The sequence below is a fragment of the Chroicocephalus ridibundus genome, chromosome 5 (genome assembly GCF_963924245.1).
Source record: "Chroicocephalus ridibundus chromosome 5, bChrRid1.1, whole genome shotgun sequence".
Lineage (NCBI taxonomy): Eukaryota > Metazoa > Chordata > Aves > Charadriiformes > Laridae > Chroicocephalus > Chroicocephalus ridibundus.
Window position 1 is genome coordinate 12,523,491 of NC_086288.1, and position 15,974 is coordinate 12,539,464.

General features: G+C 42.3%; 1 protein-coding gene across 1 annotated transcript in view; it reads left to right on the top strand.

Annotated features, from left to right (window-relative positions):
* The window catches only part of RNF150 (ring finger protein 150), a 126,889-nt gene that overhangs the window by 69,827 nt on the left and 41,088 nt on the right, over nt 1–15,974 (top strand). The window contains exons 2-4 of the mRNA XM_063337011.1: nt 2,886–3,136; nt 10,262–10,333; nt 10,741–10,823. Coding sequence (XP_063193081.1) covers nt 2,886–3,136; nt 10,262–10,333; nt 10,741–10,823 — 406 coding nt within the window. The remainder of the gene's footprint in view (nt 1–2,885; nt 3,137–10,261; nt 10,334–10,740; nt 10,824–15,974) is intronic.

Genomic DNA, 15,974 nt, shown 5'->3' on the forward strand with positions numbered 1-15,974 from the left:
TGCCCCTTATTTACAGTTTTCCAGAAATATACTAAGCTATATTCAGTTGAATTAAAAATAATTAAACATGTTAAAGTTTTAAAGAAATTTTAAGATTCAAGATAATTAAACAGTTAAGATACTACCTATATTTTCTACTGAAAATGTTTTTGTCTGTATCTCCCATTTTTATAGGCTTTCAGGTAACATCATTCAAACAGTGTCCCAGGTTGTGCTGAAGATGATGTTAGAGGTCCGTACTGGACGAGTGAGTGGATCAGAATGGTGGCTTTTGAGAGGAGTTGAAGTATTTGCGGCTGTGGGCCTTTTGACTGCGGGTTCTTTTTGGCTATGTTTGAGGGGTTTGCTTTGGTTTTCTTGTAGAGTGATTTTAAAATTTTAATTTTCTTTAAAGAAAGAGAAGAGAACAAAGGCAGGCATGTGAACAGCTAAGCACTGCTCCAGACAATTTGTCTTATTGACTGCAGGAAAATTACTGGCATGGCACCAGTGCCCTTCGCAGCCACTTTGGGACTTGGCAATTTCCCCCTAGGCTGTTAGGGTAATGTTTGCATTAGCCTTTTGTAATAAACAGGTAGCAGAAGAGTTGCAAAGGTGGATTTATCTTGGCTGCTGAAGGTGAGCTCTTACTAGATGAATAAAGGGATATAGCTGAAAATTATTAATGCTTTATAGAATAGTATCAGCAGAAAGGTTAAGTTTCCTATCATGGATATCCAAAGCTCCCCCTCTTCATTGACTGGCCTGTTTGTAATCAGGAAGATGCTATGATGGAAAGCCTCGTGAGAGGAAGAGTGGTGGTGTTTGCACTTCTGCTCCAAAACTTGAGAGAGGAGGGTTCAGTTCCCAGCTTTGCAGCAGGTTTTGTGTGTGAGTAGCAGCAGTCTGTCACAGCTATTTTAGTACCTCCAGTTGATCCAGACTCCCAGCAGAATTTGGTAAATTTTCCACCATGGTTAGTGTTTTCCAGTGAATGCCACCCACCTATCTGCTTTAGTATATCTGAAATCATACTAGAGACCTCCAGGTCTTCAGCATCTTAAATACCTTTGAAAACCTGGTTTATAACTCTCAGGGGGTTTTGGTGGAGAAATGTCTGAGCTGGACCATGAGGAGCAGGGCACAGTGCTGCACCGGTGAAGCTCACGTTGGATATCAGCTTGGAGGAGGATGCCGTTGGAAACGCAAGTCGCCCTCTCATGTCTCCATTCGTGGTGGAGCAATCCCTTCCCACCTCCATGAATGTCCCAAGGTGGGCCACACTTTGTCCTCCTGCCACAGCCAAAATGCAGGTAGCTGTGGGATTAAAAACACGCTGGCTGATTTCCTGGGATTTCAGCTGAAATTCTGAAACCCCACCCCAGCGTCGTCTCTCTGACTTCAGGCACCCCCAGTTTGTACCTTTCTTTGTAAATGCCAGTTTCTGATCGTTTCAAATGCTGCTGTTTTTAGCATGTTTCTAGATTAAACTACATCCTGTTTGTTCTTAGTTGCTTAGTACAATTCCAGATTTGATTATTGCAAAACATAGTTTAGGTATAAAAGTTCTCTATGTGCTTGTTTTGTGAGTGGAAGAACAGAATATCCCTAATATTAAACCATAAAGCAGTGATAGTTTATTTATAAAGCCAGAAAAGGCATTTAACAAGCTGCCCAATCCCAGGTAATTTCAGACTATATGTGTCATGTACATAGGGGACATAAAATTATGAAAGAAAAATAGTTTCAGCAGTGCATGATGCAAGTAAAATGAAGTGGCACTGTACAGAAAGGAAAGCTGGTGCAGCGTCGAGGCTTGATAGATTGGTGGAGGGCCCGTTTCACAGAGTCGTGGCTTCAGAAGGGTTGACAGGACTGTGGGAGGTCCCTGTCCCATGCCATTAGTGGACACCCCTTTGCCACCTTGGCTATGCTGACTGCTGACTCACATCCTTGTGGGGCCATGCTGCAAATTGTGTCGGGGGCTGATCTGGGCTGCAGTAGCATTTTTTTTTTTTTTTTGTGGAATAAAACACTGCTTCAGACCTTAAACTTACATCAATTGGTGAGTCCAGCTCCCAGGAGGGGCTCCCAAATGTCTGCATGGGTTTGAGCTGTGGGGGGCCTTGGATGGCATGGGGCAGCAGGTGAGCTGGGAACGTGTTGAGCTGCTCTTGTCCCTGCAGGCTGCTTCTGTTGCCAGCCCTGGACGAGGGCGGTGATGCTTTGGCACCTTGGGGCCATGAAACCGTGGGGGGATCTGTGATTGAAAGTATTTCTGATCTGAATGCGGAGTTTGGAGGGGCTTCTCTGACAGACTCATGACCCTGCAAAACGGGCTACATATATGGAGTGTTGGATGGAAGGATGCTGGCTGCAGCATGTCTCCTTTTCTGCAGTGCTTACAGCAATATCATCTAGATAAGCCTCAGTAGTGCTGGAAATCTGTGTTTATGTCAACCCGTGAAACACATTTTACGTATCTCACCAAGGTTAGTTTACAGGAACACATTGTGTAACTGGTTCCAGTTGAAACATTCACCACATCCATCTGACGTACCTCTTGGTAAGCAGGGAGGGAAAGGCAGGAAGGAAAATCAGGAGAAAAGAGAGCTAGAGAGCTTTTTTTGTTACTGTTTTGCTTTTTGGCATTCGCCTGTTTTAGAATCATAGAATGGTTCGAGTTGGAAGGGACCTTAAAGATCACCTAGTTCCAACCCCCCTGCCATGGTCAGGGACACTTTCCTCTAGACCAAGCTGCTAAAAAAATTCAAAGCCCCATCCAGCCTGGTCTTGAACACTTCCAGGGATTGGGGCATCCACAACTTCTCTGGGAAGTTTACTTACTTACTGGCCGTTTACTTTATTTACTTAAGGTTTCCTTATCTCTCTCCCCTGTCTGATAGGCCTAGAAGATGTTGTAGCAATAATGATCCCTGAACCCAAAGGAAAAGAGATAGTGAGCCTCCTGGAGAGGAACATTACTGTGATGATGTACATAACCATCGGGACACGCAACTTGCAGAAGTACGTCAGCCGGACCTCTGTGGTGTTCGTCTCCATCTCCTTCATTGTGCTGATGATCATCTCGCTGGCGTGGCTGGTCTTCTATTACATCCAGCGATTCCGCTACGCAAATGCCAGAGACAGAAATCAGGTGAGCAGTGTTGGAATGGCAGTTTGTGTTTCCAAAAAATCACCATGGGCTTCAGCTTAAAAGTTGAGGAAATTGTGAATGTGTGGTAAAAAAGATAAACCAGAACAAAAACCCAAGAAAGTTAAAAGAATGGGGATATAAAAATGCCTGTGTTTGGGAAAATCCAGACTTCTGTCAATAAAGATGGGATTTGGGAAAAAATAAATTAATAAATACAGTGTATATATTATGGGGTTTTTCTCCCATGCAAAACACACAAGAAATAAACAGAGGGTTGGTAATGTTTATAGTGAAAAGATTGCCTTGGTACATATAGCTAAGTGACATAGAAATATATATGACTAATAATCCTTGAAATCAAAATGATGATGAAAATATAGCGAGGTGTGTGAATGTCTGTGTCTGAAACCGGGGTTTGCGATAAGAAAGAAAAAAAGAACAGAAAGTATTTTCGGTTTAATATTTCTTTAGAAGGGTCCTGGGCTTGAAAGGCAAACATGTCCCTGTTCATTTGACAGTCATCACTGAACATATAAGTGCTGTAGTGATAGCCACTGATATTATTAAACCATTGCTTTTGGTTTTGGCATCTTGTCTTGTCTGACCCCCCTGAAAGAAATGCAAAACCTATAGAGCTGGAGAGAAGTCAACAGCAGCGGGAATGAGCCCTAGGTCCCGAGGCCCTCTGGGTTTATAAAGCACTGAGCATCTTTATGGTAGTTCAGCAATGAATAATAATAGCAATGATAATAATAAATTTAATCTTTTCTTGTCTGGATGCAACTATCTCAGCATCAGCAGAACTGAAGCTTCTACATTTCATTCTAATGGTACAGTAGAAAATGTTATCAATGTATGAAATCTGAGGAGATAACCATTTTACTGCAGGAAAAAAAAATGCAGTGTAATTCAGAGATGTTTCTGGACCCTTAATAAATTATTGTCGGGGCAGGGGGAGGGTTGCCTTGCTTGCTCTGCAGAAAAAGTAAAATTGAGAGTGTTAATAATCATCTTGTAGAGAAAAGTACCGCCACACACTCTGTAATATATACTCAACGGATAGGGATCCCTCACCCTCCCCATTGAAATTCAGGCATCCTCTGAGATAGACAGCAGCTGCTCTGTATTTACAGACAGAAAGAATATATTTTCCTTTTAAATATACAGCATGAAATTTTGGATAGCAAGAATGAGACTATCCCAGCTGGAATTTAAACATCACTGGCAGCAGATTCGCTGTGACTGTGACGGCTGTGGTAATTTTTAGATGCTTTGGCTGCAAAAGCACATGTGTGCCTAATTTATGTATGTGAGTACCGTAAGTATGCTTTCAATCAAATAATTATACAGGCAGATTAGCAGTGTAAATAGAACATATAAACATGAAACCCAGCAAAATAAGAAGCTCGTTCAGGTACTATGCTATAGTTTGGAACTGGTAGGTTTATATGTTCAAGCAGATTTCCTTTACAGTATTTTCTTTCCCAAGTTTGAACGAGACTAACATGTGCACAAGCAGTCGTCCTGCGCAGAGGTTTTAATAACTTTGTTGTTATACTAGTTCTGTTCTTCAGAAGAGTAAGAAAGCATGCCTCCTCAGCAATTATTTATTATTCATTTTTTGCCGAAGCTGTAATAATGATATGGGGCAAACTAGAATTTCTTCATGTGCTTTCTTCATCCAGTTTTGCCCGACATCTACTCTAATCTCTTTATTTGTTCTTCTCATATGAAAAATGGTAGCGATATACAGAAAAAGCTCAACCATTTGTGTTAATGAGTTGCGGTAGTTTGTTGTTTTTTTTTCTTTTTGGAATATATGGAATTATATGGAATATAATGATGTTCAGAAGAGCTCACTTTGTTCTTGCCCTTTCCATGAGGGATCCTTTCTTCCCCTAAATTTCGGCTTGCTTGTTTGTTTGGTTTTTTTTCTTTGACACATTTTATTGTAGCACAAGGATGGGATCACAAAGTTCTATATTAATATCTCGGATATTCAGATATATATAAGAGAAACTGTGTTGCTTTGCTGGAGCAAGATTCTTTTGTCATTGCGCTCAAAAGCTTTTGGCATTATAACTTGCATGTGGCTGTTTGTATGAAGAGTTTGTGCTTACTTGTTGGAAAGCCTTTTATGTGTTGTAAGCACCTTCATTGCTGGCCAGCTTGAGGAAGGATGCTTCCTTCTCTTTGTATTCAATGCACTCAAGCTAAAGTTTATCCAAAGGTTGAAATGTTTGGATAAACAGAGCATCAGGTGGCCTATTCAGAGAAAGTTGTGCTATCAGTTCCTACCCCACAGTGCGATAAAATCTAACTGTGCAGACTGACTGCCCTGTTCTGAAAGTGCGAAAAACTGTGACTCATTTATTAGACTTCAGTTAAAAATAATAAAAAAAAAGTAAACGCTTAAATTAATTTTGACATCTGAATGATTTAAAATCGCACAGTTTTAAAACAAGGGCTTGTGAGGGCCTGTGTTTTCTGTGTCAATTAAGAACCTATGCCTACCTCTTTGTTAACCTCTGTCATGCATACCCTTCCTAGGTTTGGCTGATACTGGAGTTGCTACCAGGAGCAGTTCAGGCTCCTCTGGATCGGTAGTCTGGGCACTGTGCTGAGGGAATGGGACAATGTGGCTGACCGCAAAATATGATTGGCAGAAAAAGCCATTATCTCTGAGCAAGGAGGGGTGTCGTACAGTTACATGAAAGCAAGATTTCTGAACATCTTTCCTTGGTCATCCAAGTCCCCTTAAGTCATCTTCCATTTTGGCTCTTCCAAGGTGACCCATTACAACTTCTTTTCATGAAAAACATCATGTGTCCTTTTGTCAAGCCTCATAACCAACTTTACCTCCTGGTCCTCTTTTATATGGTGACCCTCCATCAGAGGTCCATTTGCCTTCTTGCACACAGCATAAGTTGCTGATTAAGCAGTATACCCAGAAGGAACTGATTTAATTATCCATCAAGAAAGCAACAAGTGCAGCTAGAAAGACTGAAGAATCTCCTGGAATCATTTCCTGTGACTCCCCAGTGAGATGTAACCTGGACATACAGCATGTACATCTTCAGCCACCACTTTTCCTCGCCATGTGTGCAAATCCAGGTTCCTGTGCCAAAAGGAAGAGACACAGCTCACTTCAGTTAGGTGCCTGATTTTGATGAGCAGAGAATCAGGACTTCAAGGATTCTCCCTGGATGCCCTGGCCCATTTGTCCCAACACGCCTGGGAGTTTAATGCAGTGGAGCGCAAAACTGTCTTTCATTATGGGCTTGTGCACCTGCAGCCAGGGTGTCAGCTACCAATATGGTTAGATTTCAATTTTGATTTTAATACATTTAAATTTTAAGAGTATCTCTAGCACAGATAACTGTATGGTACATGTGGAAGTAGAAAATAGGTAGTAATATTCATGTGGGTGAAAATCCAAGGCTGCCTCTTTTTTCCCCACCTAACAAGATGTCCAGGAAGTAGGTGGTGGCCCTGATGATGCGCCTTTTTGATACGAAGAGGATAAATTAGTGTAAGGGAAGCATAGACAATGTGCTTTCTCAGCGGCTTGTTCCTGGAGCCCTCCTGAAGATGAGAGAGTTTCTCTGTGAAAGACTGTGGGAATTTTTTGCATCAAGAGATATCGGGTTGCAGAACTAATTGAAAGCAGTTTGGAATTACATTAGAAGTTAAGTCCTGGAGATAATTCAGCAAAATGTGACTTGCTGTCTCAGCCCTGTAACAGCCAGGACACCCTGTCAGTGTGTCAGATTTCATATTTCACAAGTAAGAGTAGAGTTCTCTTTTTGTCATCCATGAGACGGGAAGATGGCAAGGGGATGATGTGTAAGTGCCAGACCTGTTGACCATATTTCTTCCATGTCATTTCTTCCCATTGGTTTCTTGTTAAGTTTTCCGTAAAGCCATTTTGAAACCTGGTGGGGCCTGTGGGTTTTGCAGGATAGCGAAAGCCAAAGCAGGCAGTGATTGCACTGGGGCCGAGGAGGGTCCTGTGCATCCCGGGTTAACCTGCAGTGAAGGATCTACTTTAGTATGTGACTGGCAGCATGCAGGGGGTCAAGAAGTTATCTGAGAAGGAAGACTGCCGGCTGTGGCTTTGAATGAGAGTTTTGGGCCATTGAATAGAGGCGTCAATCTTTGAAGCAGCCTTGGGAAGATGCTTCCCATGATAGAGTCCAGAAATTTTACCTGTGGTACAGAAGATGTGTGTGATACGTCATCCTGATGGTGCACTTCATTCTGTGAAGGCACAAGGCCATCACCTCCCTGCAAAGGTGTCGGTTTAGTAAGGCCATTAAGAGAGAAGCGCTTACCATAATTTCTCTTCCACGGCATCTACGGTCATTTACTTGCTCAGGAAGAGACAAGTGATGCTTTCCATGCTACTGTCCTTTCTGTTTAACTGGTATCACCATCTCCACAGGACCACTGCATCTGATATGCTTAACTCCTTCCAGTCCAGTACTGAACGTCCAGCCTTGCTAATGAGATTATGAGATTTATGATTGTAAATCTCTAAGCCTCACTTTAAACCCTTAAACTATTGTAATGCCTCTTATCTTTTAGGGGAAATCATTGGTTAGTGATAGCATGCCTTTCATTCAAATAGAAGAATGCTCTGAAAGTATGACTTTACTCCAACATATTCCTGTTCTTTCAAAAACTAAATTATTCTCATTTGCATGTAAGTCATGAATTTGTCTACTTAAGATAGATAACAGAAAGCAAACATGAAAACAAGCAGATCAAAGACGTACACGAGTCTTTAATCTTGTCCTCTCCCCTTTAAGAACATGTAAAAAAGAACTGAGACATTTCATTAGTTTAAGTAATAATAATGATAGAAAGGAATCGCAAGCAATTCCTGAAGCAGGACTTAATGCCTCTTGTCTTTCTGTGTGTTATCAGTCTGTCTTTGATTTACATTAAAGAAACAAATAGCTAGCAAGAAATGTTTCCAGCTCTCGTCTGATCCCTTTATTTAAGGGAGACTGCGAGAAAAGTGTACCACAGAAAAGATGTTGTATAACTACAAGATACTCCCTCACATGTAATTATTAGTTATGCTGGAGAATTCATATGTAACTCTCATATGATAGCCAAGATCATTTTCACCTCCTTAGCCAGATCTGAAATTGCTCTCTGTTTTGCACGCATTTTGTCAGGCTCCCATGTCTTTCCAATCCAATAAGCTTACTCTCTAAATTTAATTCAGTGATTTTAATTGAATCTGAAGAACAAAGTGGTAATTTATTAATCGTATCTTTATGGTGATTAGGTCTCAATTTACAGACTAAATCCAGCTTCCTTCCATTTTTGGCTTCATGCTCTCACCCCCTCCAGCTGGAAACGCTTCCTGCTGACAGGCCCCTCTGAACTCCAGCAGAGGCGGTGTTCCCAGCCCGAGAAGTTGAATGTCTTCTGAGTCACCAAAGCTCCTAACTCTCCCTCCTGTCTAACAACACATGGCTGGAAACATGGATGGGGAGGGGTGGTGGTGAAAAGAAGAGTTTAAGTCATTTATTGGTGGCAAATTGGGACGCGCTATATCATGAACTGTTGTAAAACTGACCAGAGGACATCAGACTAGGTGTTGCGGCATGAAACTGTATGAGAAAGGCACGTAAAAACTGGAGGGAGCCCAGAGGAGGGTCACCAGTATGGTGTGGGGACAGAAGCACACAACATCTGCAGAGAGGCGGAGGGAGCTCGGCTTGCTAAGCCGGGAGGGGAGCAGAAGAGGAGGAGGAAGGGCTCTGCTTGCAGCCTTCAGCTGCATAACAAACACGTGGTTGGAGAGGAGGCAGAGTCAGACTCTCGGAGGTGCACAGAGAAAGGACAAGGGTAATGGTCACAAATTACAACAAGGGAAATTCCATTTGTATGTTTGAAAAAAAAAGAAAGGACTGTGAGAGTGGTTAAGCACTGGAACAAATTATCCACAGAGGTTGTGAAATCTCCCTTCCTGGAGATACTAGAAACTTGACTGGACACAGCTCTGACTTTGAAGCTGACCCAGCCTTGAGGAGGGGTTGGGAGTACATGACCTCTCAAAGACCTTTCCAGCCTGTGAGTCTGTCTCCAGATCACCTCGATGTTGGGTTAGCGCAAGTGAGCAGCCAAGTCCTTGGAGACCTGATACAGGCACAAGCCCAGTAGCACAGGGTGCAGAGGTAGCTCTGCTGAGCAGTGGTTGTGTCAACTGCCCCGTAATGTCCTCAGCCTCTAGCAAGAGGCAGGCATCTCCATCTTCAGCGTTTGAGAACAGGGTGTTTTGCGTCAGGCTGTTATTACATACTTTAATCCTAAGTGTCTGTGACCCTGCCAGCACAGTAACAGTGTTTTGGAAATACAGGAGAACAGTTATCACGTGGTAAGCAGTTCATGGTCCACTGGAGGGAAAGATAGAAAGGCAAAGAACAAGCAAATGGTTTTGTATGGATAGGATGTTACTGCAGGGCTATATAGTGCTTTACCTGTAAGAAACTGCAGATGCTTTCGCCTCATTTTTATATCGTGCGCGGTTCCTATAAAGTAGGCAACTCTGTATTGCAGGAAAAGAGAACAGCAAAGAAGATTATTCATGTTTTTCGTGGTTAAAAAAGTAACAGCTCACTTTCAGCGCTTATGTCTTGCCGAAGATCATGAAATAGTTCTGGAACAATGTAAGAATAAAAATCTTCTGAATATTAAGTCTAGTGTTCACTCTGCTTACTATCCCAGGCCTCATTTAATAATGTATATTTTACAAGTGTCATTAAAAAAAGAGAGGGTAGGATACCCAAATAGTGGACTTGTTACATACATTGCTACTCACTGGAATAGTAAAGGCAGTGTAGCGTTGTGATGGGCTCACACACAGTCTCCACTGGAACTCCATTGGAGTAGCTTTGCCTCATCGGCCGTGGGTTGCCAGCGAGCCTAGAATACCTACTGTGCCCTTCTTGTGAATAACAGTATGGCTGACCTCATCTGTTTATATTTATACAGCACTGTCCTGTTTCATGCACAGTCACTTCAGATTATTAAGAAGCCTAGGGAGAAAAGGTGATGATTTCTGCATGAAGAGATTCTCTTTGCTTAAGAGCAAATTTTCTGTTACAGCGCCGGCTTGGAGATGCTGCAAAGAAAGCAATCAGCAAGCTGCAAGTCAGAACAATCAGGAAAGGTGATAAGGTAATTTTTCAAATTGCTCATTACCAAATGAAACTCTGTGCTGAGGATTCCTTCAGACCACTGGGACAATGAGGCAATTGCTTATTTAGCTACTTATGTGTCCTTCAGGCACATAGCAGGGGGAGGAATACTGGTAAGCAATTTAAAGATGGAATGGAGTGGAGAATGTGATTCTGTGTAGATGGAGAAAATCCTGAAAGTTAAAACATGCTAACTAAATCTGCATGCTTCCCAAGGCAAGTTTCCAATTGGAAATGTTGGATAATCTGACATGCTTGTCTTGAAATGCATTATTGGATTTGCAGCATGCGTCAGTGACCATTTTACTTTGTCGCATAGGCTCTTGCATGAAGAAATTACCTGACAAAATCAAAAAATGAGAATGATGAATGTTCTCTTCCCTGTAGGAAACTGAGCCAGACTTTGATAACTGCGCTGTTTGTATTGAAGGCTACAAGCCCAATGATGTTGTCAGAATTTTGCCTTGCAGGTAAGTTGAAGGCTGAAGGTGCTTTTAGCTCTGATAGTCTCTCTGCTTCAAGACGGGGTCTGTTCTCGCGCTATCACACTGATGAGATCACCTGAGAGCTTGGGTGAGTTTATCATTTTGATTTATTCAAAATCTGTTGGTAAAGATATCTGAAATGTCTCTTTATTCAACCTGAAGTGAAAGTAGTATTAATGGTAGTGAGAACCTGAGCTTAGCATGATAACCGGAAATTTTGTCTGATCTGGACCTATTACAAAGTCTTCAGTAGGATTTTTAAACTAAAGGTTTTGATTCCTCTGTCTTCCTCACTGGTTTTATATCAGTCCAGAATAAATGCCTTGGAAGAATTTGCCCCTGACTTCCAGGTGAGCCCTGGGTGCAGCAGCCAGGGATAGAGCAGGCTCTTGCTCCCCATGGAGCTACTTCTTTTGCTTTCCTGGGCCATTTTGAGGCACTGAGGAAGGAATGACTTCTATCCAAAAAAAACCCCAGCCATAAAAAGAGATTTGCTGAGTAGAAACAGTAAAGCAAAAAGGAAAAGTTACAAAGACCACGTTATCTATTGCTGCCACGAAGATTTCTCAGGCATGTGGGACATGGAGGTGACAAGAAGAGCTTTTGGGCTTGTTCTTTCTCTTTTCTTGCCCTCGTGTGAACATGCCCTGTGCAGCACATACACTAACAGTGATGTGACACAGGAGCGCAGCCTCTTGCCACTCGTAACAGCTGTATTCATCTCTCTCTGTCATTGTATTGTCATCTGCGAAGTGCTAGCTAATGAAGGATTTCTCTAAGGAAATCAGTTTCTGAGGAAATTTCCTTGGAACACTGGTTCCCCTAGGAGAGCAAGAACAAGTGTTTCATTTCCCTAGAAATAGGAATCTCAAGTTCTGTACATACAGAGCAGAGATTTATTTTTCCTTTCAATAGAGTTTCTTTCTTCTCCTGCAGACACGTTCACTGGCTTGAGAAACTGAAATGTTTGTTTCTTTTCCTGCTGTGTTGTTCCCTCGTAGATATTTGAATGTTACAAGCTGTCCATTTCTGTTCGTTCATGTGACTCATTAAATCTGTTTACTGCCATCACTAAATGGCAAACAAAAAGCAACAGATTAATCATAAATTTGACCTACTGTAAATTCCCCACAATGACAAATTGCATGTGAACCCTTTTTTTTTTCTTCTGTGAACAGACACAAACGCATCACTTCATGAAGCAGAAATACAGAAAAATGAGAAATTACCAGAAAATGTGGACCTTGGTTTGACATCAAGCCCGTTTTCATAGAAGCATAATAAAGCTTGGAAATTTTGCATGATAGAGACGGGCAGTTTTTGGAGGTAGTTATACAACAGCAAAAAATATGTCTGAGCTCTAGCTTTCACTTGTGTCTCGCCTCATAATTCAATGAGGCTCCAGTCAGACTTTGTCATCCACAGCGTTGAGTCAAGCAGAGTGAATAGGAAACACATAGTTAACAGGTGATGTTCAGTTCTTGGCTGACTTAAAAGGTCGCCTAGAAAATGACTCATGCTAAAAGGGTAGCAGCAGCAGAACTGTCTTGTAAAATACTCACAGTTTGAGCCTCAGCAGTTTTGAATTATAAGAAATCAAAGATCTTTCTCAAGCGGCTACTTCACAAATCCTGGCTTTCCCGCTACACGAATTGTGAGGGCAGTATTTTACACATTCACATGGGTTTGGAATTCCAAAACAGGAAATGGTAGTCATGATTCTTTCTGCTCTTTTAAGTCTCATCTTCTCATCCAAAAAAAAAAAAAAAAGATTAATTTCTGTTTCTGTTAAGTGAGTAGGAGAGTGTTATATCTCGATAAAGACCTACAGACTCCGTAGGTTTCTTCCTCCAGCATCCTCAGTTAAACTGTATGCAGTTTCTAGTGTGGGAACCTCATCAGACTGCTGTTTAATAAGAGGCTGGCATTTCACCAAGCCTTACAGAAGCCAGCACCATATGACTCCAGTGCTGGCTGACCTTAGTGTTTCTATCCAGGAGGTGCTCAAGACATAGAACTTCTTACCTGCAAAGCCAAATGTGCCCCAAGAGCTGCATGTGAAAGATGCTGCTTTGTACTACGGGTAGTACTGGGAAAACCAGTGCTAGCAGGCACACTCTGTATAAAGCCCTGCTTTTCTTGAGATTTCTTTTTAAGGCTGGTGGAGCCTGAGTTGCCTAAGAAATTAGGGCCAAAAACCCATCAGCCAATATTGCAGTGGGTGAGCTCTGAAGTCATATAGATACGTTTCAGAAGGACATGGACCTGTTGGAGCGGGGTCCAGAGGAGGTCCACGAAGATGATCAGAGGGCTGGAGCACCTCTGCTATGAGGACAGGCTGAGAGAGTTGGGGTTGTTCAGCCTGGAGAAGAGAAGGCTCCAGGGAGACCTTATAGCAGCCTTCCAGTACCTGAAGGGGGCCCATAATAAAGCTGGGGAGGGGCTGTTTGCAAGGGCATGTAGCAGTAGGACGAGGGGCAATGGTTTTAAACTAGAGCAGGGTAGGTTTAGATCAGACATTATGAAGAAGTTCTTTACAATGAGGGTGGTGAGACACTGGAACAGGTTGCCCAGAGAGGTGGGGGAGGCCCCATCCCTGGACACATTCAAGGCCAGGCGTGATGAGGCTCTGAGCAACCTGATCTAGTTGAAGGTGTCCCTGCTTACTGCAGGGGCTTGGACTAGATGGCCTTTAAAGGTCCCTTCCAACCCAACACATTCTATGATTCTATGTCTACTAGTACTTGTGCTGTTTCCCCAAATGTCCTCTCTTTTCTGTTGGCAGAGAGCAGGCGGTGGGATTGCCTGTTGTTACGTATCCTGCTCTGGCGAGCTAAGAGGAGAATTCCAGTTAACTTGTGCTTCTTCCTCTCTGTCCTCTTCAGCCAGCTCCCACAACTGACTGAATTAATAAACTTCACTCTACAGAATGTATTAAATAAATAAGGACTGACACTTGATAAAAAAAGTGTTGGCTTGCAGCTGGTTTTATGTTTAATGGTAGCAAGCGTCACTGAAGTTATCTTTGAGGGCACTGACACAACATCAAATGTAACCAAGTTCATTGTTCCCGGAGTGACATCTCTGTCATAGCCCTAGTTCCTTCTGCTTGTCCTCCATCTCTAGCTTCAAAACGCCTTTGTCTTTTCTGCTCTGTCTTTGGAGAAGTTACTGGTGCTGCTGCTCCCAGTGTGTGCCTTTTACTAAACTTTTACTAACTTTACTAAACTTGTACAGAGACACAAAATAATTCTTTCAACCTCATCTCTACCAAGTTCTTCATAAGCTCTTTTTTCGGTTGTTTCATTCCTGGCACCAATAAATGTGCTTTCTGACCCCATTCCAGCTTGTTCCCTTCCCCTGAAGCTTCATTCCATGAACAACTGTGATTTCAGGGACTGCTTTATTCCTTCTTTCTCTTTTCATCAGGTTTCTGTGAAAATTATTTCATCACACACATTCGTCCCTTTGATTCCTTCCTCTCACCTGCCCTCGTCGTTTCTTTTGTCCTTCCTTCTTCATCAAAAGTAAACAAATAATACCATACATGCACCCCCAAAAGCCCAAACCTTCCTGTTGGATACTACGGTGCTGCTCAGTCTCTCACCAAAACCCTTCTCAGTCCTCTGCTGCAGCCCTATGTCTGATCCAGGCAACTGATGCTCTTACCCAGGGTCCCTAGGGAGGTACCTCTTTCTGCTTTTGCCTCATTCTCTCTTAGCTCGCACTTTTCTTCTGAGAAAAATGACATGACTGCTAGGTTTGCGTGCAGTTGGGAAAGTTGGGATTAGGAGCAGAAGGTGGGAGGAGAACAGTTTCCCTTAATCTGGAAAAAAAGCTTCTCAAAATTGTTGGCAAGCTGAAAGCTTTACAATAGTTTTACAGCAATCGAGTTATTATTATAATAATTATGGGCTGAGCCTGAAATGAAAATTTTTTTTCTTGTGTATTTAAAATTGCAGCTTTAAAGAAAATTTAAACACATTTCAAACAAAAGTAATCTCCAGTTAAAAAACACGAAGTGCTATTTAGGTAGTAGTAGATGAAAGACTCTGGGATTTAGAGGTTCTTTTTCTTTCTTTGTGCTCTGTGAGCTTTACGCAGCCGTGTGCAGTGGCGGAAGAGTGCAGGAGGCATCCCAGGAGGCCACCGCCTCTGATCGGCACAGGGGCACTGGCCGTGCATGTGTCGTCGTTGGGAGTTTTTTCCAACACACTCTGCAGTCTCCCGGGATGAAAACTCTGCCAATTCCCCTGATAATTTATTGCGGTGCTTCGCTACCCTGACTGTGGTGAAGCTTTTCCTGTTGTGCAACCTGGATCTCGATTGCTGCAGTTTAAACTCATCATTGTGTTGCTTATCCCTAGGAGAGGTGAAGAACAGTTGTTTCCTTTCTCCATATGGAAGCCTTTGTTTGTATGAGGATTGTTACGACATCGCCTCTCCTCTTGCCTTCCTCTCCCTCAACTAATCAAGTGCAGTTCTTTTGAGAAACTTTCCAACCCCTCCAAATCTATGTAGTTTTGCAATGCATGTGGTTGCACGCAACAGGAAAAAAAAAAAAAGGCCGTATTTTTTCTAGCTCTGACTTTAATTGTCAAAGCCATGTCCTGAGCCTGTGCTTGAAACATCCCTCTTACTGTCTCCCTGTACGGGTCATTTCTTCTGAACTCATCCATGATGCCTCTACCCCCTCCTTCCTTTTAAAACTTGCATCAGGCAGAACTGCAGAAGGAGAGGGGATTTTTGTTGCAGTTGATCTTTTCACATCTTTGTCATACCATGTGACAGTGAAATACTGCCGTTGCTTTCTCGTCTTACTTTGTGCTGACCCTTATTTTGCCTGATTTTGGATGATAAACTTATCAGGACATCAAACAATTCAAAATTTGTTGAAAGCCATAAGCATGTATATAGTGCTGTAGCTAATAAGGAATAAAATAAACTCTCAAATCCAAATCTGCAAGGCCAGCCATCTCACTTCTCTGCACAAATGTTTACATGTTCAAAAATAGATATTATGAGCATTCTAATTGTATAATGCAGTACAAAAATTTGAAAATGCAAATCTTCAGCTGATGTTCAGTAACATTCCATTTTTCTGTAGATTTCTGTCAAATAATCAAGTTCCTTCTG